The following is a 24,088-nucleotide window of genomic DNA, read 5'->3' as shown; positions in this document are numbered from 1 at the left end:
ACTGAGATACGTTCGAAATGTTCAGAGACACTTGTTCGGCAGGCTGAGGCAAAGAGGCAGTCCCGGAATCAGCGAAATCTGGGGGCTGAGCAGGGAACAGAATGTATCTGCCCTCAGTGTAGAAGGGATTGCCACTCTTGAATTGGCCTTTTTAGTCACACTAGATGCTGTTTTAGGACCTCTTTCCAGAGCACGATACCATAGTCTCTTGAGACTGAAGGATGCCAATGACTTGACTGAGATATATTCTCAGTTTTGCAGAGGAGCCACAGCTCTAAAACCACAAGGCATTTTGGTTTTATTAAAACCCTATGTCTGGTCTGGTGGCTGAGTATGAAACAGGACATGGAAGGCTACATGGCTAATGGCCCTATATGTGCAGTGGCAAAAGAGATGGTGTGCAAGCCACAGGAGCTACTACAGCAGGTGGCTAACTTCTCAGCATCCTGGAAAGAAATCTCCATGGATTTCATTGTTGAGCTACCTGAAAGCTCTGGGAACACTGTGATTTGGGTTACCACCGACCTTTTCCCCCCTAAACTAGTACATTTTTAGCATGCCCAAGATCACCTCTGCACGAACCCTGGCAAAACTGTTTGTGCAACACATTTATTGTCTACATGGGGCTCCCGAGAGAATTATCTCCAATCAAGGAGCACAATTCACCTCTCAATTCTGGCAAGAGTTCTTGAAATTACTACCCAAGTGGAGTCACTGAAGCAGTCAGCATGATCTTAAATGGTCTCTGGGGGATGGTAGAGGACAGGAAGGTTGACAATGAGGTCACGATGGGTTGGACACGACTTCACAACTAACAACAACAACACCACCCAAGGTCTTACCTCTTTGCATCATTCTCAGACCAATGGTGCCTATGAATGTACCAATGGTGTATTGGAACAGTACCTGAGATATTGTGCCAATTATCAGCAGGATAACTGGGCACAGCTGTTCCCATTTGCAAGTGTATAACAATGCAGTACATAGCAGCATGGGCTTTGTCCCTTTCCAAGTTGCAACCAGCATTGACTTTGTAGGCATGCCAGAACTCCCAGAGGAGGCACCTACATCCCTCTCTCTAACAGAGTGGGTGAAACAATAGCAAACCACACGGCCAATGTTTCGGCAGGCACTAGATGAGGTCAGAGAAACATATCAGAAACATGCTGACAAAAAGAGGACACTGCAGAAAAAAATCACAGAGCTTGATGTTTATTTGTCTACCAAGTATCTGCAGTTTAAACAACCTTCAAAAAAGTTGGTAGGTCCTTTCCCCATTGTAAGTATGATTAACCCAGTGACTGTTGAACTTAAATTACCAAAGGACCAGTGGTGAAATCTAAAATTTGTTACTACCAGTTCTGTGGGTCGTGGCTTGGTGTGTGTGGGGGGTAATGTGACTGGATGGGCGTGGCCAATTTTTTTTTCTTTTAAAACCATTTTTTTCTACAACCTCTTCAGCAAAGAGGTTGTAAAAAACTGCTTTCAAAAGGCTCTGATGATCCCAGCTGAGTTGCCTGATCGTCAGAGGGTTTTTTAAAAACCCTCTGCCGATCAAGGCAACTCAGCTTGGATCGTCAGAGCCATTTAAAAGAAAAAAAATGATCGTGCGGCTCAGCTGGGCTTGGGGGGGGGAGGGCAGGGATTTTTGCTACCGGTTCTCCGAACCACTCGCCTCCATCGCTACCGGATCAGTCGATCCGGTCCGAACCGGGAGCATTTCACCCCTGCAAAGGACCTTATGGTCTTCCACTGCAGTCTACTTAAATTAGCCAAAACCTCTCCTTGCAGAAGCCCCTCCTCCTCCCGATCTCATAGAAGGTGAGCAACATTTTGAAGTGAAGGAAATTTTGGACTCACATTTCCATAGGACCAATACCTGATCTCACAGGGACATTTCCCCACCTCTGAAACTGAATTGGTGGCCGCTCAACATGTGCAGGCTTCTTAAGCTCTTACATAAATTTCATGCCCAGTATCCTGATAAACTTCATTAAATTATTAACCCTTCTCTTCTCTTCTCTTCTCTTCTCTTCTCTTCTCTTCTCTTCTCTTCTCTTCTCTTCTCTTCTCTTCTCTTTTCTTTTCATTTCTGGGACTAATGCCTTTTCCCAAGGAGAGCAGAATGTCAACTGCCATTTTATGCCTGCTTGTGCTTCACTGCTATGCGGTGACAGGCTGCCATGAACTTTTCGGAGGGGGAATGAAGGGAAGAATGCTTGGGGAAATGAAAGTAAATGCTGTATTTCCTCAAGATGCTGCCTCAAGGCCACCCAGCTGGAGGAAAAAAAGGGGCTTGCATACCAAACTATGCTTGGACTGACCATTAGGAAAACATTTTGCCTGAATCTGATTGGTTACACTGTGGTGGGCAATGAGAGATAGTTAAAGGAGGGAAAAGGAGAACTTAGAGATTTTGGCGCATGATTTTCAGTTCTGGCTTTGCACTACTGCAACACACTTGATCTCTAATAAACTCTACCTTTCTCAACAAATGGAGCCAAGGATAATTTCTGTTTAGAGATCTAAGTTGTGGCAGGTCCCACAGATTTTGTCAACTGTTTTGTTATCTACATTTAACAGAAAAGTTTAAAGTGAATAAAAGATGTTATGGTTTTGAACAAGGTAAGACTGATTTGAAATAGAATTGTGTATTAATGATGAAGATATTTCAGCTAAAATGTATAAATTTTTACTGACAGAAGAAAAGCAAGTGAAAGAATATACAGTTAGTTCTCAACTTACAGGTAGTTCGTTTAGTGACCGTTCAGTTACAACACCACTGAAAAAAGTGACATGACTGTTTTTCCACACTTATGACCATTGCAGCATCCCTATGGTCACATGCAGGGGTGAACTGCTCTGAAGTCTGCTACCGGTTCGCTTCGCTACTGGTTCACTTCGCGCACATGCGCACTGCAGGTGCTACCATGCAGCGCTGAAGAAGGAGGATTAAGAAGCCTTTTCTGAGTCTGCAAAGATAAGTAGAACAGCTGGGGGGGAAACAGCTGTGCCACGCGATTTAGATTCATTAGAAAACAGGATTTCCTGCTTTCTAGCGAATTTAAATCGTGCGGCACAGCTGATTGTTGGAAATACCGGTTCGCCTGAACTGGTAGCATTTTTTTTACTACCGGTTCATGCAAACCAATAGCATTTCACCCCTGGTCACATGATCAAAATTGAGACGTTTGGCAACTGACTCATATTTATGACAGTTGCAGTGTCACATGATCCCCTTTTGTGACCTTCTGACAAGTAAAGTCAATGAGGAAGCCGGATTCACTTAACAACCGTGTTACTAACTTATCAACTGCAGTGACTCACTTAGCAACAAAGGTTGTAAAATGGGGCAAAACTAACTTAAATGTCTCACTTAGCAACAGAAATTTTGGGCTCAATTGTAGTCGTAAGTCAAGGACTACCTGTATGATAAAATGTGCTAAAATCTTTGGCTATAATATACAAATAGACTAATGGGAAAATGTGTGATTGAAGGGCTTGACATTTTCATTATGTTCTAGCCTTAAAGGGAATTTTTATAAAATGATGTATTGTTGACATTTGTGGTCAGAGAAATAGTCTAGAATGTACAAAAGTATTTTGAATCTTCGTTGGAAATGTGAACATGAAAAAAAAAGCAACATTTTGGATACAAATACATGCATCAATTTAAAAAAAATTAAAGGTTAAATAAAGTACTACTGAAACCAGAAACTTTGGGTCTCTGACAAGCCACTAGAAAAAAGTCACAGGACTTTGTTTTTAAAATGATGATTGCAGTGAGACTATGACATGTTTAAAAGTGACAAGACTCGACGCAACCTTCAACAGTTGGTGAAGATGATGGAATTTGCTGAGATGGCTAAATTACTGGTTTGATTACAAAAAAAACCCCCAAAACAATATCTACACTTCTGATTGCCTGGAAATCCCTTATAGACTTTTTGCACGAAACAGAAAAAAAAAAGCTCGACTTGTGATTTTGAAGGGGGAAAAAAAGAATAATAGAAAAAAGGAAGGGTTTGTCATCATAAATTTTGTGCTCCTACTTATATTTGCTGCAAAGGAAATTGGAAGCTTCTTGCTATTTGTTTTACAAACCTACAATCCTTCCTTCCTCCCTCCCTCCCTCCCATGGTTTTTATATCTTTTGTAAACTTTCAATTAAAAAAATATACAAAAAATGTATTCCAACCTTGCCACGTCTGCCAAGAGTTTCCCAGCAACCTGTTTCAGAGTGATTCCCTCCATTAGGGAGAATTGAGCTTGGAGGACCATCTACAGGGCTGTGGTGAGGAATTTTCATTCTGCAGATAGTCCTTGATTTAAGACCATTTGTTTAATAACTGTTCAAAGTTACGTACTTGTACTTATGACTGTTGTACCACCCTTGAAGTCAATTTGGGCACCTGGCAAACAGTCGCATTCACGACCAATTCCAGCGTCCTGCAATCATGTGATTGAGATTTGCAACCTTTTTTTTTTTTTTGCCAATTTTTACCGAAAAATAGCATTAGCACTTAGGCTTATACATCGCTTCACAGCCCTCTCTGAGCGGTTTACAAGAGTCGGCCATCTGGGTCCTCATTTTACCCACCTCGGAAGGATGGAAGGCTAGGTCAACCTTGAGCAGGACAGGATCGAACTGCTGGCAGTGGGAATGAAGGATCAACCAGCAATACTACATTCTAAACCCCTGTGCCACCATGGCAGAAAATGCCTTGGGGAAAGCTGGATTTGCTTAACAACTGCTATAAAAATTGTCATAAAATTGGGTGCAGCTCACCATGACCTCCGATGAAAAATCTGGTTTGAATTGTGGTCGTAAATCAAGGACTACTGTTTGGTGGATAAGGTTGCTCAAATACGCTTGGAGGTGGGCTGTGGCTGGGAGGTCCAAGTGAGTTTCCTGAGGCTTGTGAGGTTATCTGGATGAGTTCAGTCCTGTGACTCCTGAGGATGTGGACAAAATCCTCCAATATATGAGTCCACCCACCTGTCTAGCGACCAGGGCTTGGGTCCATGCAGTGATATCAGCACAGGGAGTCAAGCTGTTCTCCAAAGCACCTGAGGGTAGAACAAGAAGCAATGGGTGGAAACTAATCAAGGAGAGAAGCAACCTAAAACTAAAGAGAAATTTCCTGACAGTGAGAACAATTAATCAGTGGAACAACTTGCCTCCAGAAGTTGTGACTGCTCCAACATTTGAAGTTTTTAAGAAGATGTTGGATAACCATTTGTCTGAAGTGGTGTAGGCTTTCCTGCCTAAGCAGGGGGATGGACTAGAAGACCTCCAAGGTCCCCTCCAACTCTGTTATTCTATTCTATTTGAAGGAAGGAACACTGTTCTTTCTGCCTTTGAAGAGAAAGTAGTGTGCCTCTTCCTCAAGAGAAGTTTTGTGTTTGCATTTTAATTTTTTAAAAATACAATAAAAATAGAATAAGAAAAAAAGAGGCTATTGCTAGACAATCTACCCCTCCACCCCAATTCTGGATAAGTATTGGCCAGTTTCCAAACTTCCCTTTTTGGGAAAGGTGGTGGAGAAGATGGTTGGCTAGAAGTTGCAGAGGATCTTGGAGGAAAGGGATTGTCTAGATCTGTTACTGTTAAATAGATTTACAGAGGTTGAGTTCGTTAATGATGCTTGGTGGAACTGGGATGGCGCATTCATCCTCGTGCTCTTTCCTCTCTCTGGTTTTCAATACCATGGACCATGGGATCCTCATGGACTGGATAGGGGGGTTGGAGAGGGAGGCTCTGCGTTGTAGTGTTTTGCCTCCTTCCTCAATGATCAGTCTCGGTCTCCTCTCAATTGGCAGGAGAAGACAGACCATTCCCATGGCCCCTCACTTTGTAGGGTGCCTCAGGGTTCCATGCTTTCTTCCCCTTTGTTTAACATCTAATGGAACTGCTGGATGAGGCAATCTGTCAGTATGATAATGATACCCAGTTGTACATTACAACCCTGAATTGGGCAGGTGAGACTGTTGATGTACTAATATCTGGAGGCTGGTTGGGTCTGGATGGGGCAGAAGTGCCATGGATCCACCCCTGGACCCCTCTCCAGATGCAGGTTCAGAGGAGGAGGGTGAGTTTGAATCAGCAGAGGAAAGTGAGGAGCCAACTGTTGGTCAGGATTGGGGTTTGGAGAGTGCTAGCCTGAGGCCATTGGACGAGTGGCAGGCTGAGGCTGAGGGAGATGAGCAGCAGCTGCAGCAAATTGGCTAGGAGACTCCAGGTAAGGAGCAGGAGCAGCTGCCACCCATTAGCAATGAAGAGGAGGTGGTGTCCACACCTCATCCTGATCCAAGGACAGGTAGAGAAGAGAGGAGACAGGCACAAAGCTGGTCAGCTAGACTACTTGTGAGGAGGCAACCTCGCCTCTCATGAAGGGCTGCACTGTCGTTGCCTACTTAAGGACTTGAGCATTCCTGGAGCAACGTGCTCAGTTCTGTGCCTTGTGTGCTCATGCCACATGTCCTGACCCATTTGACTCATGGATTGCTTTCCTGGACTTCGTGTGTGCCCGTTGGACTTGGTTACCCAGTGACTCTTGCCATGCTGAGCTCAGAGTCCAGACCTGTGCAATGGGCGTGCTTTCAGAGGATCTGTTTGCAGGGCTTGAATAAACACCTCTAGACTTTTGCTGTATGTACGTGTGTGGGGGAGGTGAGCGGGGCAGCACAAGAACAATGTTTGGGCCAATCCTGAGAAGACTGAGTGGCAGTGGCTATTTTGCCCTCTGGGCTGGGGACATCTCCACGGCTGGCCTTGGGTGGGGTTGCCCTTCTCCACTCAAACTACTGTAATGCACTACCTGAAGGTCCTATAGGATTCTAAAATCCTACTTGGAGGGCAACTGTGGGCAGGCAGGTATTTGTACAGGTTCATCTTGTGTAATCATCGGGCCAGTTCTTTGACCAGGAAGCCCTTCAGATGGTCACTCAGGCCCTGATCACCTCAAGGTTGGACTACAGCAATATGGTCTATGTGGGGCTGGCTTTCAAAACCATCCAGAAGCTGCAGCTGGTACAAAATTCGGTGTTATGAATCCCTCCAGCTACATGAGCTGCAGATCTTGCCAGTTGGCCTCTGGGTGCCATTCAAGTTATTATCACCTATAAAGATTTTCATGGCCTAGAGCCCACTTGGTTGAGGGACTGCCTGTCTCCAATTGTTTCAGCTTACTTGGCATATCTGGCCTCCACTCAGTGCTGCCATCTTGTCCTCTGAAGCATTTCTTCATCAGCCCCCCCCCCCTGGAATAGCACCCCCCCCCGCAAGATATTGCCTGGATGATATCCATCTCTTAGGCTTTTGGAGAACCTTTAAGACCTGGCTCTGTTCCCAGGCTTGGGCTTAATGTGCTTGTTATATATTTGTCGTATTTTTGTGTAGCTTTATAGCTGTTTTGGTCAGGGCTGTCCCTTTCTGTGGGTTCTAACTGTTTTACTGTTTGGGAGTTTTGCAAGCCTTCCAGAGTTTTCACCACAAATATAATGATTAAATTAAATTAAAATGTGCCTAACCATTATGGTGCCAAAGTGATGAAGTGCGCCCTGTGATGTGTTAATGCAAATACCGTCCCTCTGAATTTGTTTTGTGATGTTCCAGGCAAAACAGAAAGGGAGAAGCTGGGATTGTGACACTGTGAGACATACTTTATCAGACTTCCCAACCCTGCCAACCTCACAGAGACACCCATGGGAAAACTGGAGATTGCTGGGAATATGAAAGACAGAACAACTAATTTAAGCTTCTGGTGTAATGAAGCTCATTCACGGAGCTTATGTATTAGTATAAATGTCTGTTCCACAAAATTGCATAGGAGGAGCCCCACAAGGCTGCAACCAACAGCTCACCTCCACTTAATAAAGGTCTTCAAAAGGCTTCGAGTAATTAAACATTAAATAATCCATGTAATAGAAATCATAACTACGCTGCCTTTGAGAAGGAGAAAGCTGTGTAAAATATTGTTGCGTGATCTGAGTGGTTGTCCTCTCTTCATTGGAATGTCTATCTTTAAACCTAGGAAAAGTCAAGTTTTGGGGAGCATTTATCAAATGGAGGAAAAAGTTAGCATCTTCTTCCATTGTTTCAAATTTCCCAATGAAGTCATAGTCTACTAAGCAAGGACTACAGAGCCTGTTGATGTGATCCCAGTGGATGTCCATGCCGACCGGCCGATGCACATCGAGAAGATACTGAATGAACTCTTTGAACTCTACCCCAGAGCCTGTCCTCAGAGCCTCCTTGGTGGCATTGGGGCGATACTTTGAAATAATGGGCCTGCCGAAGACGGGATGGTAATAATTGTTTGGATGCTCAAACTTGTCTCGAAATGCCGACACTAACTTCTCAAAAGGTTCGCGAACAAAGAGCATCTTAGTGTAAGTACTGAGCCTGTAGTTGATCCCTTTGTGATCAAAACCATCCAGCTTCTTCAAATAATTCCCATAATGGACAGTATTGTGCTGAATAACCCTGGTTGAGGAGGCCAGTCCATTGAGAACCATGAGTACTCTCTTCCAGTTGGAGCAGCCGGCTTTAGGGACTTCACAATATAAAATTCGATATTTATCTTCAACAAATATCCTGGACACATGATAAGGGGTGATTACTCTTTTGTTGTTGCTCTTGTACTTGGAGCACGTCTCTCTCATGATGCGTTTTCTCTCTCTTTGGACCTCATAGAGGTTTCTCCACCTCAGCTCGTCCTTCGCCTCAGCTTTCAGGACGGGCAGGCTGAGGAAGGAGCCATTAACTGCAATCCGGAGGGGGCTGCTTTTCAGGACAAATTTCCTCCTTCGTTGATAGGCCCTGGCAGAATTAGCAGCTGAACTTTTCCGTTGTCGGTCTCGAATCCCCGCTAAGGCCTTCCGGGCTTGGCCTGAGCTTCGGTGCTTCACAGACTCATCTTGCACGGGATGTAATGAGGCCCTCTGGTTTCCCACCGGAAAGGTAGCGCCTCCATTTGCCTGTGTTTTCCCGCCCTGATCATTGCTTGACGCGCTTTCCTAATGGAAGAAGAGAACCAAGGCATTACTCAATGAAGGCAGCATTCATCACAGCTGGCAGAGTTTAATGATGCCAGTCATATCTACCGTTTTAGCTCAGCCAAACTTTGGCACGCCGTGCACTGCTTTACACACCACACTGAGGCTGAGGTGATGGTTTTTTTACTTCCTACTTTTGAATGTGTCGCTATTAATCTGAACATCAATTCTAGAGCTAAACCTGAGAAGGAAACCACCAAGGAAACAGGATTCATATTTTCAAAGCTTAGTGTCTATGAAGATTCTCAGTCATCCAGGTCAAAAGTGGTTTTTATTTTTGAAAAGAGGCAATTTATGTTAACAATGAGCAGCCCTCTCCCAACAGAGGGGGAGGGATAAGACCACCATCTACCCCCAATTTACAATGCAGCCCTTTTGGCTGTTCCAAGAAGATCCCACACCTGAGTCAGGTGACCCTGAGGGCACAGATAAAGCCCCAAGTAACTACAATGGCTCCCAGAGAGTGTTAAGACCAGTTGACTGAAAACACAATTTTCCCATCCCCCCCATCCTGTCAGAACCTATCTTTCCCCCTCCCATCAACTAATCTCAATGCACAAATGGAGCTCTGTGTGCGAGCGCAAGTGCCCTCCACTCTCACGAGTGGAGCGTTGCACGTGAGTGCAAGCACCTACACTTTCATGAGTGGCGCTTCAAGCATGCGTGCACGTGCTTGCTAGCCACTCATGCAAGTGGAACTTCAAGCATGGCAATCTCTCCTGCAGCCAGGTTTTGAATAGGCTGCAGCCTGTTAGTTGGGGGCCCCTCCCACAGTTCAGAGGATGGGAACCCCTGAGCTAGGCTACTCACGAGGAAGCAACCTGGCCTCTCATGAAGGGCTGCGCTGGGGTCACCTACTTAATCCCGCCCTGAGGACTTGAGTGTTGCTGGAGCAACCTGTCCATTTTTGTGCCTTGTGTGCTTGTGCTGTGTATCCTGATCTGTTTAACTCCTGGACTGCTTTCCTGGACTTCCTGCGTCCCTCTTTGGACTCAGTTACCCAGTGACTCTTGCTGTGCTCAGCTTGGAATCTGAACCTGTGCAATGGGGCTGCTCTCGGAGGACCTTTTTTTTGGGGGGGGGAGGTTTGTATACACCTGTAAAACTCCGACTGTATGAGAGTGTGTGTGTCTGTGTGTGTGTGAGTGAGTGAGTGAGTGAGGGGAGTGGGGCAGCACAAAGTGTGAGGAGAAGAACTGGCAGGGACATCTAGAGGGGAATGGGACAACTTGCCACAGCCAACTCATCACAGTCAACTTGTTACGGGTCAATATAACAATTCTATTTATTTAAAATAAATAAAAAATATTAAAATTTTTGCCATCCACATTTTATTCTGTCACTTCTTTTTGCATCCTTTCTTTAATGATTCTATTCCACCATTTCTTTGATGTTAGCGGACCATTTCTTGTCCCGCAGCAAGTCAAGATTGTGTGATTGAACGACTAGCCCTTTTCTACATGTAATGCACAGATTATTTGATTGTACGGCCAGAGTTGCCAGCTTGATTTTTTTTCATTCCTCCCTCCTCTCTCCCCCAGGACAGCCCCAGAACATCTGTACTTGTCCTGGACAGTCTTGTCAAAACTCTGTCCGGTCTCTGTTAATTAAAGAATGGTTGTGTTTGCACAACACATTGGACCAGCCTCAAATGGGATAATTTGTAGGTGAGTATGTTGTGAGAAACAAGCAATCAACTTTGCACATTTTGCAATTGAGATAATCACATCAAGTTGTCACAAGAGTCTTTTGCTTGGGTATGATGTTCTTGTTGGTTATTTGGGTTTACTGTACAATTAGTGTCACAAGCAGTGAGTCAAGCGACTCACTATTGAACAAAAAAGATTTATTGAGCTATTGGATTGACATGGCTGCATAATTCACAAAAATGCAACTCTGCGGCATGCAGCAACAAAAACCGAGTATAACAATTTCCATTTCCTTCAGACATAGGGTTGAATTATGGTATGTCAAGTTTGTTTCTGAATTTCTCAGTTGTGTGAATAATGCAAACTACTATAATATGTGCCAACTTGAGGATGCTTTTAGGAGTAAAATGTGTCTATATTTTGACGCTGATTTCTCCAGCCATATTCATTTTTCCTTGCAATTTAAAATTTAACAAGGTTTCTGGAATACACATACATTTCTGTTCATAATTTTCACAAGTTTGCTTATGTATGCTTATACATATATCTACACTTGGAATATACATCCAATTTTGGTCACCACAAAATAAAAAAGATGTTGAGACTCTGGAAAATGTGCAGAGAAGAGCAACCAAGATGATTAGAGGGCTGGAGGCTGAAACCTATGAAGAATGGCTGCAGGAATTGGGTATATCTAGTCTAGTGAAAAGAAGGCCCACGGGAGACATGATAGCAGCGTTCCAGTATTTGGGGGACTGCCACAAAGAAGAGTAGGGTCAACCTATTTCCCAAAGCACCAGAAGGCAGGACAAGAAACAATGGATGGAAACTAACCAAGGAGAGAAGCAACCTAGAGCTAAGGAGAAATTTCCTAATGGTGAGGACAATTAACCAGTGGAACGGCTTGTCTCCAGAACTTGTGGGTGCTTCATCATTGGAGGTTTTTAAGAAGAGACTGGACAGCCACTTGTCTAAAATGGTATAGGATCTCCAGCTCAAGCAGGGGGTTGGATTAGAAGACCTCCAAGGTCCCTTCCAACTCTGTTATTCAATTTGATATGTATACCTGTCTGTCTCTGATACAGTGATGGATCTAACCCAATAATTCGTGAGACAGAGTAATGTCTTCAAGGAATTCTTTTATTGCAGGCCTGGATTGTTCCTAGGCCCATTCCTCTAACAGTAACTGACCTTTTGTCCTTCTATTGCAGATACACATCTGGAACTACTGGATGGTCTCGTGGTGGGACCTCTTATACCCAGGGGGAGGAGTCGGAGGTAAGGTGGAGTGATGGGATATGTGGTTGTGTTAACCCTTGCAGGACTATGAGGGGATGTGATATGAATGGGTTAGACATTTAACCTGACAGTCTCTCTGTCTGGTTATCTAACTTTTAATGAATTGCATTGCAAAATTCTGAAAAAAAAATGCAAAATTGGATTGCTAGCTGATTAGAACAATTGATGGCAGCCTGTGGCACTTCATATTTACCAGGCTTGCATTTCTGATGTGCATCTCCCTGCTGCCCCTGGCAATTCCCCTCACCCCAGCAAATACCGGCAGTGGGGTGGTGGCTCAGCTCTCCCTTGCAATTATGTCAATAAGAGGGGGGAGGAGGGGTTTTGGATTATTCCAGCTGATTCCCAAAGGCAGGCCTTGATTTCCCTGCCCCTCTTCAGCAGAGCCCTTGTTGACTGCAAAGCGACAGCAGGGGGAGCCTTATCCCCAACTTCTTTTCCATTCAGAATGAATTGGGCCATCGGGAGGAGTTTCTGATTAGCCAGGCTGGGTGCAAAACATGGTTATGTGGAATATTTCTTGTGCATTCGGTTTATTCAGCCTAGGCAACTTCAAAAAAGAAAAAAAAGAAAAAAGGTGTATTTCAAAAAGTGCATTTGGTTTATTAGATCATTTATTGATCTAATAAATCGAGAGGTGGCAATGAGGGAATTTACATTCAAGGAAACCTCCTTCTCTCTTCAGGCTGTCTTCCTTCCACTCAGCCTTCCCCACGGATTTCAGAAAGGAAAGGATAGGATAGGATAGGAAAGGAAAGGAAAGGAGAAAGGAGAAAGGAGAAAGGAGAAAGGAGAAAGGAGAAAGGAGAAAGGAAAGGAAAGGAGAAAGGAAAGGAGAAAGGAAAGGATAGGAAAGGAGAAAGGAGAAAGGAGAAAGGAAAGGAAAGGAAAGGAAAGGAAAGGAGAAAGGAGAAAGGAAAGGAAAGGAAAGGAGAAAGGAAAGGATAGGAAAGGATAGGAAAGGAAAGGAGAAAGGAGAAAGGAGAAAGGAGAAAGGAGAAAGGAAAGGAGAAAGGAGAAAGGATAGGAAAGGAAAGGAGAAAGGAGAAAGGAGAAAGGAGAAAGGAAAGGAAAGGAAAGGAGAGGAGAGGAGAGGAGAGGAGAGGAGAGGAGAGGAGAGGAGAGGAGAGGAGAGGAGAGGAGAGGAGAGGAGAGGAGAGGAAAGGAAAGGAAAGGAAAAGAAGGCAAGGCAAGGCAAAGGCAGCTTACTCTTTTAGCTTCCTGAGATCCCTGGCCGTATCTCATTCCTAAAGAAAGAAAAGAGAAAGGGTGGTCACAAGTGGGATCGGCATAAAATGTTGCATTCACTTTCCTGGTTGATCCAGTGTGCTGCTTTCCATTACAGGCAGTCCTCCACTTACAACCATTCAAAGTTACAACAGCACTGAAAAAAGTGACTCGTGACCGTTTTTCACACTTACGACTGTTGCAGCATTCCCAGGGTCGTCACGTGATCAAAATTTAGTTTTTTGGCAACTGGCTCATATTTATGACCGTTGCAGTGTCCCACTGGGTCACATGATCCCCTTTAGTGACCTCCTGACAAGCAAAGTCAGTGGGGAAGGCAAATTCACTTAACAACGGTGCTACTAACTTACCAACTGCAGTGGTTCATTCAAGGACTGTGTTACCAACTTAGCAATTTCAGTGATTCCCTTAACAAATGTGGCAAGAAAGGTCACAGAATGGGGCAAAACTCACTTAATGAATACCTCAGTTAGCACAGTTGGGCTCAATTGTGGTCGTAGATCGAGGAGAAGCTCTATTAAGGGCTTTTTGCTGTCCCTCCCTTCATTTTGTATTTCCACCCACTTCAATCTTCTGGCCCTAACTCTCCCTCTTCCCCCTGGGTTGGCTTCCAAAGGGATGGGGGGACATGCCAAGCCAAGAGGACGGGGGCAGAGAACAGAAAACAAATCCAGAAGGATACCAATCTGGAACCTCTTAGGGTTTATTTTTCTTGGGAATTACACTTTTAGGAAACAGGCAGTATAATCAGTTGCTTTCATAGGAGGCATCTGAGCTCCTTTCCTTCTTCGGAAACAGCCAACAGAACTGCCTTCTGACTCTTTTTTTCTAAAGCAAATGCCAACTTGCACCTGGTGCTTTACAGCAGTTCAATATTCACAGGAAATTCGTAATTGCAACACGCTCTACATGGGGCTGCCCTTGAAGAGCATCCGGAAGCGCCAGTTGGTGCAAAATGCAGTGGCCCGCATGGTTTTGTGTAGACTTGGTGTGCCCATGTATCGCCTCTCCTGCAGGAACTGCCTTGGTTGCTGATTTGCTTCCAGGTGCAATTCAAGATTGTCACCTTTAAAGCCCTTCATGGCTTGGGACCAGGTGATCTGAGGGACCCTCTCTTCCCGGTCACATCCCCCCACCAGAGTGGGGAGGCAAGGAATGTGGTGGGTCCCATCCCCTAGAGAGATACACCTGGTGGGACCCAGAAGAAGGGCCTTCTCTGTGGTGTCTCCCTCTCTCTGGAACATTATTCCCACAGAGATTAGACTGGACCCCACTCTTAAAAGTCTTCCGGAAGGTGCTGAAGACCTGTTTCTGCCAGAGGGCCTGGGGAACCCAGAGCAGGACCCAGCCCATTAAATGGCTCGGGTGATGTGATGTTGCCGGGGTTATTATATTATTTGATTATTCTCTTTTATTAGTTTTATTTTTTATGTATGAGGTTTTTATATTCCTGTAACCCGCCTTGAGTTGCCATGAGTGAATAGGCAATATAAATTTCCTAAATAAATAAATAAATAATGATGCAATTGTCAATCTAGCTTATCGTTTAAATATGTTGTGTGAACTTCGCCAAAGCATCTCTGCTGCAGCCAGATGGATTCATCCCATCACCTCAGTGGTGAAATCCAAATTTTTTTACTACCGGTTCTGTGGGCGTGCTTGATGGGCGTGGTGTGGCTTGGTAGGCGTGGCAGGGGAAGGATACTGCAAAATCTCCATTCCCACCTCACTCCAGGGGAAGAATATTGCAAAATCCCCATTCCCTCCCCACTCCTGGGGGAAGGATACTGCAAAATCCCCATTCCCTCCCCACTCTGGGGCCAGCCAGTGGTGGCATTTGCCAGTTCTCCGAACTGCTCAAAATTTCCGCTACCAGTTCTCCAGAACCTGTCAGAACCTGCTGGATTTCACCCCTGCATCACGTCTTCAATGCGGCTGCAGGGGCTTCGTCTGTGCCTGTTTAAGGCTGAAGAGGGGACCATAGAGAACGTCTCTTCTGGATGTGCTTCCCAATTATGCTCCACACGTTGCCCAGGGGCTGCTTCATCCATTGGCCATATTCCCCCTCTCCCCACTCTCCAGGTAGTGATAGTGATAGAAACACTAGGCCTTGCGACTCAAAAAAGAAGAAGAAGAACCGAAGCAGCAATTCAGTTGTATCAATTGATCTCACAATTTTAATGAATTGAAGAGAAGGGAGATGTGCAAAACTGCCCAAAGAATCAAAATCAATTTAGATGCATCTGATACAATTTGATGGTTCAGCTTGAGATCCTGATTCAATTCAGGAAGTCGATTCAATTTGGGGATTTGATCAAATGACTTTAAAATTGAATTGGCTTTTGGGAGAGCTCTAAAACAGGATTACTAATTCACCATTTATTGAGGTCCCTCATTGAAGACTTGTGAGGAAACTTAATAGTTGCAACGATGGAAGGCTTGTCCTTTATTTCTAGATTTCTTAATTCTTCAGGAAACAGAAAGCCAAGTGTAAGAATCAATGGGTGATTTTTTTCCAGTCAGAGGAAGTGAAAATGGTTTCCCTCTAGGATCTGTGTTGGATTTAGAGCTTTTTTAAAAAGTGTTTCAAATGTCTTGACTTGGGGATTAGGATGGAATTGGTCATACTTGCAGAGAGCACCAAATAGTTCATGGTGATGAAGCCCAAAGGTGATTCTATTCAACAACCTCTTTAAACCGGCTCAACAGATTATGAGCAGTCCGTAATTGAACAGGAATCTTAGGATCCATTCAGTGTGGGCACAGGCTAAAAATCCACCCTAAAGATTTTTTGGAAAGGGACTGGAAATGAAACTGCCAAACTGTAAATCCTTATACAAATCCATGGCATGTCTACATCTGGAATATTTTGTGACGTTCTTGTTGATAAAATACAGGTAGTCCTTGACTTATGACCACAATTGAGGCCAAAATTTCAGTTGCTAATTGAAACATTTAAGTGAATTTTGCTCCATTTTACGGCCTTTCTTGCCCCCCTTGCAGTTATTCAATTACTGACACAGTTAAGTGAATCTGGTTTCTCCATTAACTTCGCTTGTCGGAAGGCTGCAAAAAGGGATCACGTGACCCTGGGGCACTGCGACCGTCATAAATATGAGCCAGTTGCTAAGTCTGAATTTTGATCACATGACTCAGGGATGCTACAATGGTCATAACATGTGAAAAATGGTCTTTAGTCACTTTTTTCAATGCCGTCGTAACTTTGAATGGTCACTAAATGAACCGTTGTAAGTCGAGGACTTCCTGTAGATATGAGAAAAGTAGAGAAGCAGGCTACCAGATGAGTAAGGGCTCCAAAACCCTTGGAGTTCTTTTGCTTAAAAGGAGGTTGGAGCGAATAAAAACATGTGTTGCATAGAGAAAGTGAGACTGACCCAAGGATCAACCAATGAAGTTGCCCAGAAGGCAGTTTAAAATAAATTAAAGGGCACATAAATGACTGGTGGAATTAATTATGACAAGATAGGATAATGGCCACTAGCTTTAAAACAAGTGGTCTGAAAAGCATAAGGAGTTGAAGACTCCTGAGGGCAGGGAAGAGACCAGGTAACAGGTAGGTTTGGGGTTTGGGTCCATGATGGATTGGTGGATTTGGACCTATCTCATTGACCTCATGAATTGCTGAGATTAGGGTCCGATAGAGGAAACACTTATGACCCTCCGTATAAATTGAGAGGTATAACCTTTCAAAACAGGCTGCTCTTGGAAGAAAAACTCACCATTCTGTGTTCTTGGTTCTTGGTTCTGTTGTTTAATTCAACTGGCGCAGCATTTCCATTTAATTTTCTTTTAGGGCTACAGCCAGCAAAAATAGAAGTTGCTATTCCTGACCCTGGAAAAATCTGCCTGGACTTTGTCCATCTCCATTCACTCCCTTGTTGTAGAGACATTTATGCAAGCATAGAATTAGGCATCAAATTCGATGCTTGCATAAAGCTTCTACCTCAAGCAAGTGAATGGAGATAGACAAAGTCCAGGCAGATTTTTCCAGGGTCAGGAATAGCAAATTAGTGGACCAGAGGAATACTATGGATATAATTTACTTGGACTTCAATAAGGCATTTGATAAAGTAGACCACAACTTAGTACTTGATAAGATAGAAAAGTGTGGGTTAGACAGCATCACCACCGGATGGATTTGTAACTTGCTAACCAACCGCACTCAACGTGTAGTCCTCAATGGAACTGCATCTACATGGAGGGAAGTATGCAATGGGGTACCCCAAGGTTCTGTCTCAGGCCCAGTACTCTTCAACATCTTCATCAATGGTTTGCCTGAGGGATCGATGGGGAACTCATCAACTTTGCAGATGACACTAAGCTGGCAGGAATAGCCAACACTCCAGAAGATGGGCTTAAGATACAGAAGGATCTCGACAGACTTGAACATTGGGCGTTATGTAACAAAATGAAATTCAGTGGTGAAAAAAGTAAGGTTCTACATTTAGACAAGAAAACCCAAATGCACAGGTATAGTATATGTGGTACCTGGCTCAACAGTAGTAATTGTGAGAGGGATCTTGGAGTCTTAGTACACAATCACTTAAATATGAGCCAGCCATGTGCTGCAGCGGCCAAAAGAGCCAACACAGTTTTAGGCTGCATTAATAGAAGGACAGAATCAAGATCACATGAAGTGTTAATACCACTTTATAATGCCTTGATAAGACCACACTTGGAATACTGCATCCAGTTTTGGTTGTTACGATGTAAAAAAGATGTTGAGACTCTAAAAAGAGTGCAGAGAAGATCAACAGAGATGATTAGGGGACTGGAGGCTAAAACATATAAAGAACGGTTGTTGGAATTGGGTATATTTAGTTTAATGAAAAGAAGGACTAGGTGTGACATAATAGCATAATAGGGCCTACCCCAAAGAAGAGGGGGGGGGTCAACCTATTTCCAAAAAGCCTGAAGGCTGGACAAGAAGCAATGAATGGAACCTAATCAAGAAGAGAAGCAATCTCGAACTAAAGAGAAAGTTAGAACAATTAATCAGTGGAACAACTTGCCTCCAGAAGCTGTGAATGCTCCAATACTGGAAGTTTTAAAGGAGAGATTGGACAACCGTTTGTCTAAAATGGTAAGGGTTTACTGCCTGAGCAGGGGGTTGGACTAGAAGACCTCCAAGGTCCCTTCCAACTCTGTTATTCTGTTCCACTATAACTTCCATTAATACCCGTGTTTCTAATCCTGCAGATTTTTCTGGAGCATCTTCCCAAACCCTCCTGAGAAACAGGGCCTGCTGTAGATTCATAGGATACTGTTGTACCCTAGAGAGCCCATCAGAAAATCAGGGTGGCAGGTTGTCGATCGCAGTGCATGACTGGGGATGGCTTAACAAGGCTGGGATGCCTGATTCTTAGCACAAGGGGGAATGCGACTCCCCCCCTCTCCCTCCTTGGTGAATGTGACTGACATTAAGCAGCCTCTTTTGTGCACCTCCTTAGAATAGATGCTGCCACTTGTCACTGTCAGAGTTGCCCAGGGAAGCATCAGTTTAATTAATGAGGACCTGTGTGCCGACTGCAGGTCAGTGTCTGTTACATGATAGCAGGAACGTCTCTTGGAAAGCAAAGCTCAGTCCTATCAGATTAATTTGGACCAGTCCTATCAGGGCCAGTGTGGGAGGCAGAGAATCCTCTCCTGGGGTGGGGGATGTAGCAACAGATTCAAGTGGTGACAGACATGGGGTGAGGTGGGAGCCAAAGGGGAAGACAACCCTAAACTTAATATCGGTGGCATATTCCGGCTCTCTGAGCTCAAGCCCAGACCCTGGACAGTGGACCCCCGGAGGCCAGGGCCTTTGTCTGCTGCTGATGAATGCCAGGGCAGTTGTTCTGCTATGGGTCCCAAAAAGTGTAGCACACACACACAGCTCCAAAAACTCCGTTTAATACAAGCAGACCCCTTTCAAAATGCAGGCTTTAACCACAAATGTCCTTATCAGCCTGCTATGAATTACAGAGATTAAACAAAGTCCGACAAGGGTTGGCAATCAGCCCAGAAACCAAGTTGTAACAAAAAACTCACTCTCAAATGCTCTGCGTAGGACCAAACGTTGTTTCCAGCAATATTTGCCAGCTGTGTGCGAACTTAAATAGGCTAAGGGAGTGGCCAATTAGCCCCAAGCCTTACTCTCGAGGAGACCTCCTCCTGAGTAGCCACTCCTGCCTTTTGGCAGCCCTGCGTGCTCGAGCATTGAGAAGAGGCTCCTCCACTTCACTCTCTGCACTTGAAGGAGCCTCTGGAGGTTCTGAAGGCCCTGGCTGAGTCTCTGCCTCTGGCACCACATCCTCTTCAGCCTCCTCGCTGTCTGACTCAAGCGTCGGCTGCACAGGCTGCTGGCACGACACCACACCAGCCTCCTCATTGTCGGGATCAGCCACAATCCGTGCAGGCCGCTAGTGGGCCACAACAGCAGTCAACAACAAGCCCCCTCCCCATTATTTGTGATCACACAGACCTGGTGTGCATCACCAAGACCTGGGTGAGGCCAGATGGGGGAGTTTCCCTCTTGGAAATGGTTCCAGCCAGTCTGGCAGCAGCAACTTCCCTGGCTGAGCTGCTGGAGGCCATTCCTTTCTCCAAGGCTGGTCCCAATCGGTGTTCAAAGGGAGCAAGGGGTCCAGCCCACAGCCATTCCAGTACTTTCTCCGCCCCATTTTAACATCTACATGAACCTGTTGGGTGGGATCATCTGACTACATGGGCTGAAATAAATATGCTGATGTTGCAAATTATAAATCTCGATCCCTGGAGATCCAAGAGATGCTGTGGTCTGTCAGGGCGCTGATTAATCCCATTCTGCCTTTGGGATAATCGCACCTTGATTATGAGGAGTGGATCGAGGCTTTTCCTTGCAAGCATACTTTAAGAAAACAAAACCCGAAGATATTTCTTCTAAGAAAACTCATTTATTTGTTATAAAGAAAATAAAACATCTCACTAGTCTAATTAATTACATTTTTGAAAAAATTCGTGCCGGCTATTTCTCAGCCGGACCTTTCTGGCAAGAGAACAAAGGAAAGTGTGTGAAGGAATGTGGGTGGACATGCGCAGTTTAGTTTACTGATAAGGATTCTTGGCAAGCTATGGAAAGTCTGATAGTCCAGAAATAATGAGCTCAGCTGGTAAATAAAAAAACGCAGTGACATGGTCACCCTTTCTTGGTACCTGGAGGCTACAGGGATCCGGATGGGGACAACAGGCTTCAGTTGAGCCCAGGCAAGATGGGGTGGCTGAATCTGGAAGCTGCAGCAGCTGCAGGATGCAATCCTGGGAGCTCCTAGTGCAGCACACATAACACTGCTACTGTGTGAGCTGCATTGGTTACCACTTTGCTTCCAGATCCAATTCAAGGTGTTGGTTGTCACTTTTAAAGCCCTACGTGGCATGGGTCCAGGGCATCTGAGGAGCCATCTTTCCTCAATGGATGCCAGCAGGAGAGGCCTGCTATGGATCCCATCTGCTAAGGAATTCCAGCAGCCGGGTTCAACCAGAAGAGCCTTTTCTGCTGTGGCTCCATCCCTGTGGAACTGCTCCCACCCCTTTGGCCTTCTGGAAGGCATTAAAATGTGGCCTTGCCAGTTGGCTGGGGCTCCAAGGAAGCAGGAGGTGGCTAGTGGGATACGAAGACCTGATCCCTTTCCTGTCCATCTCTTAGTTGTTGTTTTAGAATAGTTTTTGTAATCTTAATCTGCATAGTTTTAACGTATTAACATTTAAATTATTCCTTTATCTCTTTTATAACTTGCAAGCCGCCCTGATTCACTTTATATAGGTCAGTGTTTCTCAACCTTGGAAGCTTGAAGATGGGTGGACTTCAACTCCCAGAATCCCCCAGCCAGCGCTGCTGGCATAAAAATTTAACAAACAAAAAACAATACACCTGGAGGCCAACAATAAAATCAGTTATTCTTGTTCTTATCATTCTATCATTCAATTAAATTTGTGATCCAAGTGTCCTAATGGACCGCAGTTTAAGCAGACGGAGCCAGCCGTCTGCTGCAGCAGCCAAAGAAGCCAATGCACAGTCCTAGGTTGCATCAACAGAGGGACAGCATCCAGACCACGAGAAATGACAACACTACTTATATCACACTAGGGAGGCCACGCTTGGAATACTGTGTATAGTTCTGGTCGCCATGATGCAAAAAAAGATGCTGAGACCCCAGAAAGTGTGCGGGGAAGAGCAACAAAGACGTTAAAGGGCTCAGAGGCTAAATCAATATAATTAATGGTTAAGGGAAGTAGATATGTCCAGCCTATTGAAGAGAAGAATTGGGGGACAACTGTCTTCCAGTGCTTGAAGGGCTGTCACAGACAAGAGGGGATTGATTCATTCTCCAAAGCATCAGTGGGCAGGACGAGAAGTAACGGGTGGAAGTTTGTCAAAGAAAGATCCAACCTAGAAGTTGGGAGAAATTTTCTGATTAACCAAGGAAGCAGCTGCCTCTTGGCATTGTGGGAGCTCCATCATTGGAAGTTTTCAAGAATAGACTGAGCAACCATTAAGGCTGGGATGGTGTCCTGTCTTGAGCAAGAGGTTGGACTAGAAGACTTTTGAGGTCCCTTCCAGTCCCATTTATTTATTTATTTATTATTTTTATTTATTTTTATATGCCGCCCTCCTCCGGAGACTCAGGGTTAAACTTACAGTGCATTAAGCAATAGCCTTCATACTTTTGTATATTTTATACATAATCAGCTTATTGCCCCCACAAACTGGGTCCTCAATTTACCCACCTTAGAAAGGATGGAAGGCTGAGTCAACCTTGAGCCTGGTGAGAATTGAACTCGCAGTAATTGCAGGCAGCTGGATGTTAAATGCTGCCTTAGTAGGAGGCATTAGCCTCCTACCCCACTCAGGCTCCTGATTCTATCTTCTATGTTCTAAGTCATCTTACAACAATAAAACCAACTTTAAAACATACAGAAATGAAGAATAAAGTCAAGAAAATTAAAATGAAGCTTAAAATCAGGACAATTAATATCCGTCTAAGAAAAGCTTGCTGAAAGAAATTGGACTCTGTCATTTTCCTAAAAGTTGGGAGTGTGAAAGCCGAACACTTCCCTGGAGAGAATATAATTCTAGTTTCTCCTGCCATCAGTGCAGTTATTTAAGAAAAAAAAATGAGGTGGGGAATCTTTATTAAAATAAAACCACACCAAAATCCTGATTTTACCCAGTGGGTGCACAGCAAATGATGGGCATTGCGACTCCAACTACGTCAGATTGGAAGAAGAGATGAAGGTGGGCACAGGATGGGAAACTGCTTGTCATTGTCTTCTTTTAACGACCCCATAATCCCTTGGGGGGTGGCGTCTGGGCAACTGAATGGAGCTGAGCGTTTACTGGCCGGATGCCCTTCCTGTCGCCAATGCAGAGTTATATTCAGCAGATATATTCTCATTGAGCCCAGAGAGAGAAACCTCTGCCTCTACCTAGGATCGAACTCACAGCCTCCTGAGTGTGAGGTGAGAGATCCACCTCTAGGACACCGCACTACTCAGGATGGGAAACTGCTGGTCATGATGGCATTTTCCAGGTAGGAAAATGCCATCCTTAGGCCAGAGGTCAGCTGCTGTTCTTTCCTGGCTTCTGTCCCACTGGTTGGAGGAGGGATCTGGAAATCCAGGAGACTGAGCACCATTTGCGTCTTCTGTGTCTCTGTTTGGGACATGAGCTGGAACTGGCTTCTCAGCTCTTGGATGCAAAGACTGGAAAGCAGATTGAACATAAATAATATTTTATTGCTGTTGCTGATGAATATTTATTCATGTTGCTTCTTTGCTTTAAATTGCTACTAATTTTTTGGGCCAAGGAGCTCTCTGCCTCGTAGACCAAGAAATGTTGTTCGTCTCAACATTTCTATTTCCCAGTTTTGTTTCAGGAGAGGGAAAGTAGGTAAAGCAAGGAGAGAGAGACTTGTAGACCTGGAAGGGCCACGGGCAAAGCAGATACACCTGCTGTTGTCTGTGGTCCCCTCTCAAGTGGCCAGTAAAACGGAAGGCTGAGCCTGATCCTGAGCCTGATCCTGGCTCTGGGCAGAATTAGTTTGCAGTACAGGTTGTCCTCGATTTATGACCACAATGGAGCCCAGAATTTAAGTGGCTAAGTGAGAAATTTGCTAAGCGAGTTTTGTCCCATTTTATGACTTTCCCTGCCATATTTGTTAAGCGAATCACTGCAGTCGTTAAATTAGGAACACAGCTGTTAAGTGAATCTGGCTTCCACGTTGACACTGCTTGTCAGGGGGTCGATCCCATGACCCTGGAACACTGCGACCGTCATAAATATGAATCAGTTGCCAAGCATCCGAATGTAAATCACATGACCATGGGGATCCTGCAACGGTCATAAGTGTGAAAAACGGCCATAAGTCACTTTTTTCGGTGCCATTGTAACTTTGAACGTTCACTAAATGACCTGTTGTAAATCAAGGACTGCTTGCAATGCATGCTAAGCACTGAGACACCACGGCTCACAGATCTGCATATCGGAGGCTCCTCTGTCCCCCTGCGTCTTTGCAATGATTTCAAGGGTGAGTAGCAGAAGGCTCCCATCTCTCTCCAGAGCAGGGGTGGGTTCTAAATTTTTTTACTACCGGTTCTGTGGGTGTGGCTTATTTTGTGGGCGTGGTTTGATGGTCATGGGACAATTCTTTAGGACTTAGCAGAGGTACTGGTCTACCAGGCTTTTAACTGCTTGCAGAGCTGTACCGGTCTACCCATTTTTTTTTGGAGCACACTGGTCTATCACCACACTGCCTTTTAACACTGATCAGCTGTAGGGCGGCCCTTTGAAG

General features: G+C 44.7%; 2 protein-coding genes across 2 annotated transcripts in view; both read right to left on the bottom strand.

The window, feature by feature from the left end:
- The window catches only part of PDCD2L (programmed cell death 2 like), a 539,967-nt gene that overhangs the window by 279,829 nt on the left and 236,050 nt on the right, over positions 1-24,088 (bottom strand). The gene's annotated exons all lie outside the window — the stretch shown is intronic.
- The window catches only part of CHST8 (carbohydrate sulfotransferase 8), a 310,109-nt gene continuing 293,671 nt past the window's right edge, over positions 7,651-24,088 (bottom strand). Inside the window, exons 3-4 of the mRNA XM_034425556.3 lie at positions 13,218-13,255; positions 7,651-9,021 (exon numbers count right to left, since the gene is read on the bottom strand). Coding sequence (XP_034281447.2) covers positions 7,873-9,021; positions 13,218-13,255 — 1,187 coding nt within the window. The 3' untranslated portion in view covers positions 7,651-7,872. The remainder of the gene's footprint in view (positions 9,022-13,217; positions 13,256-24,088) is intronic.

The sequence above is a fragment of the Pantherophis guttatus genome, chromosome 11, assembly GCF_059756535.1.
Source record: "Pantherophis guttatus breed Tessera chromosome 11, ASM5975653v1, whole genome shotgun sequence".
Lineage (NCBI taxonomy): Eukaryota > Metazoa > Chordata > Lepidosauria > Squamata > Colubridae > Pantherophis > Pantherophis guttatus.
The sequence above is the reverse complement of the archived record's forward strand: the minus strand, read 5'-3'. Positions and strand labels throughout refer to the sequence as shown.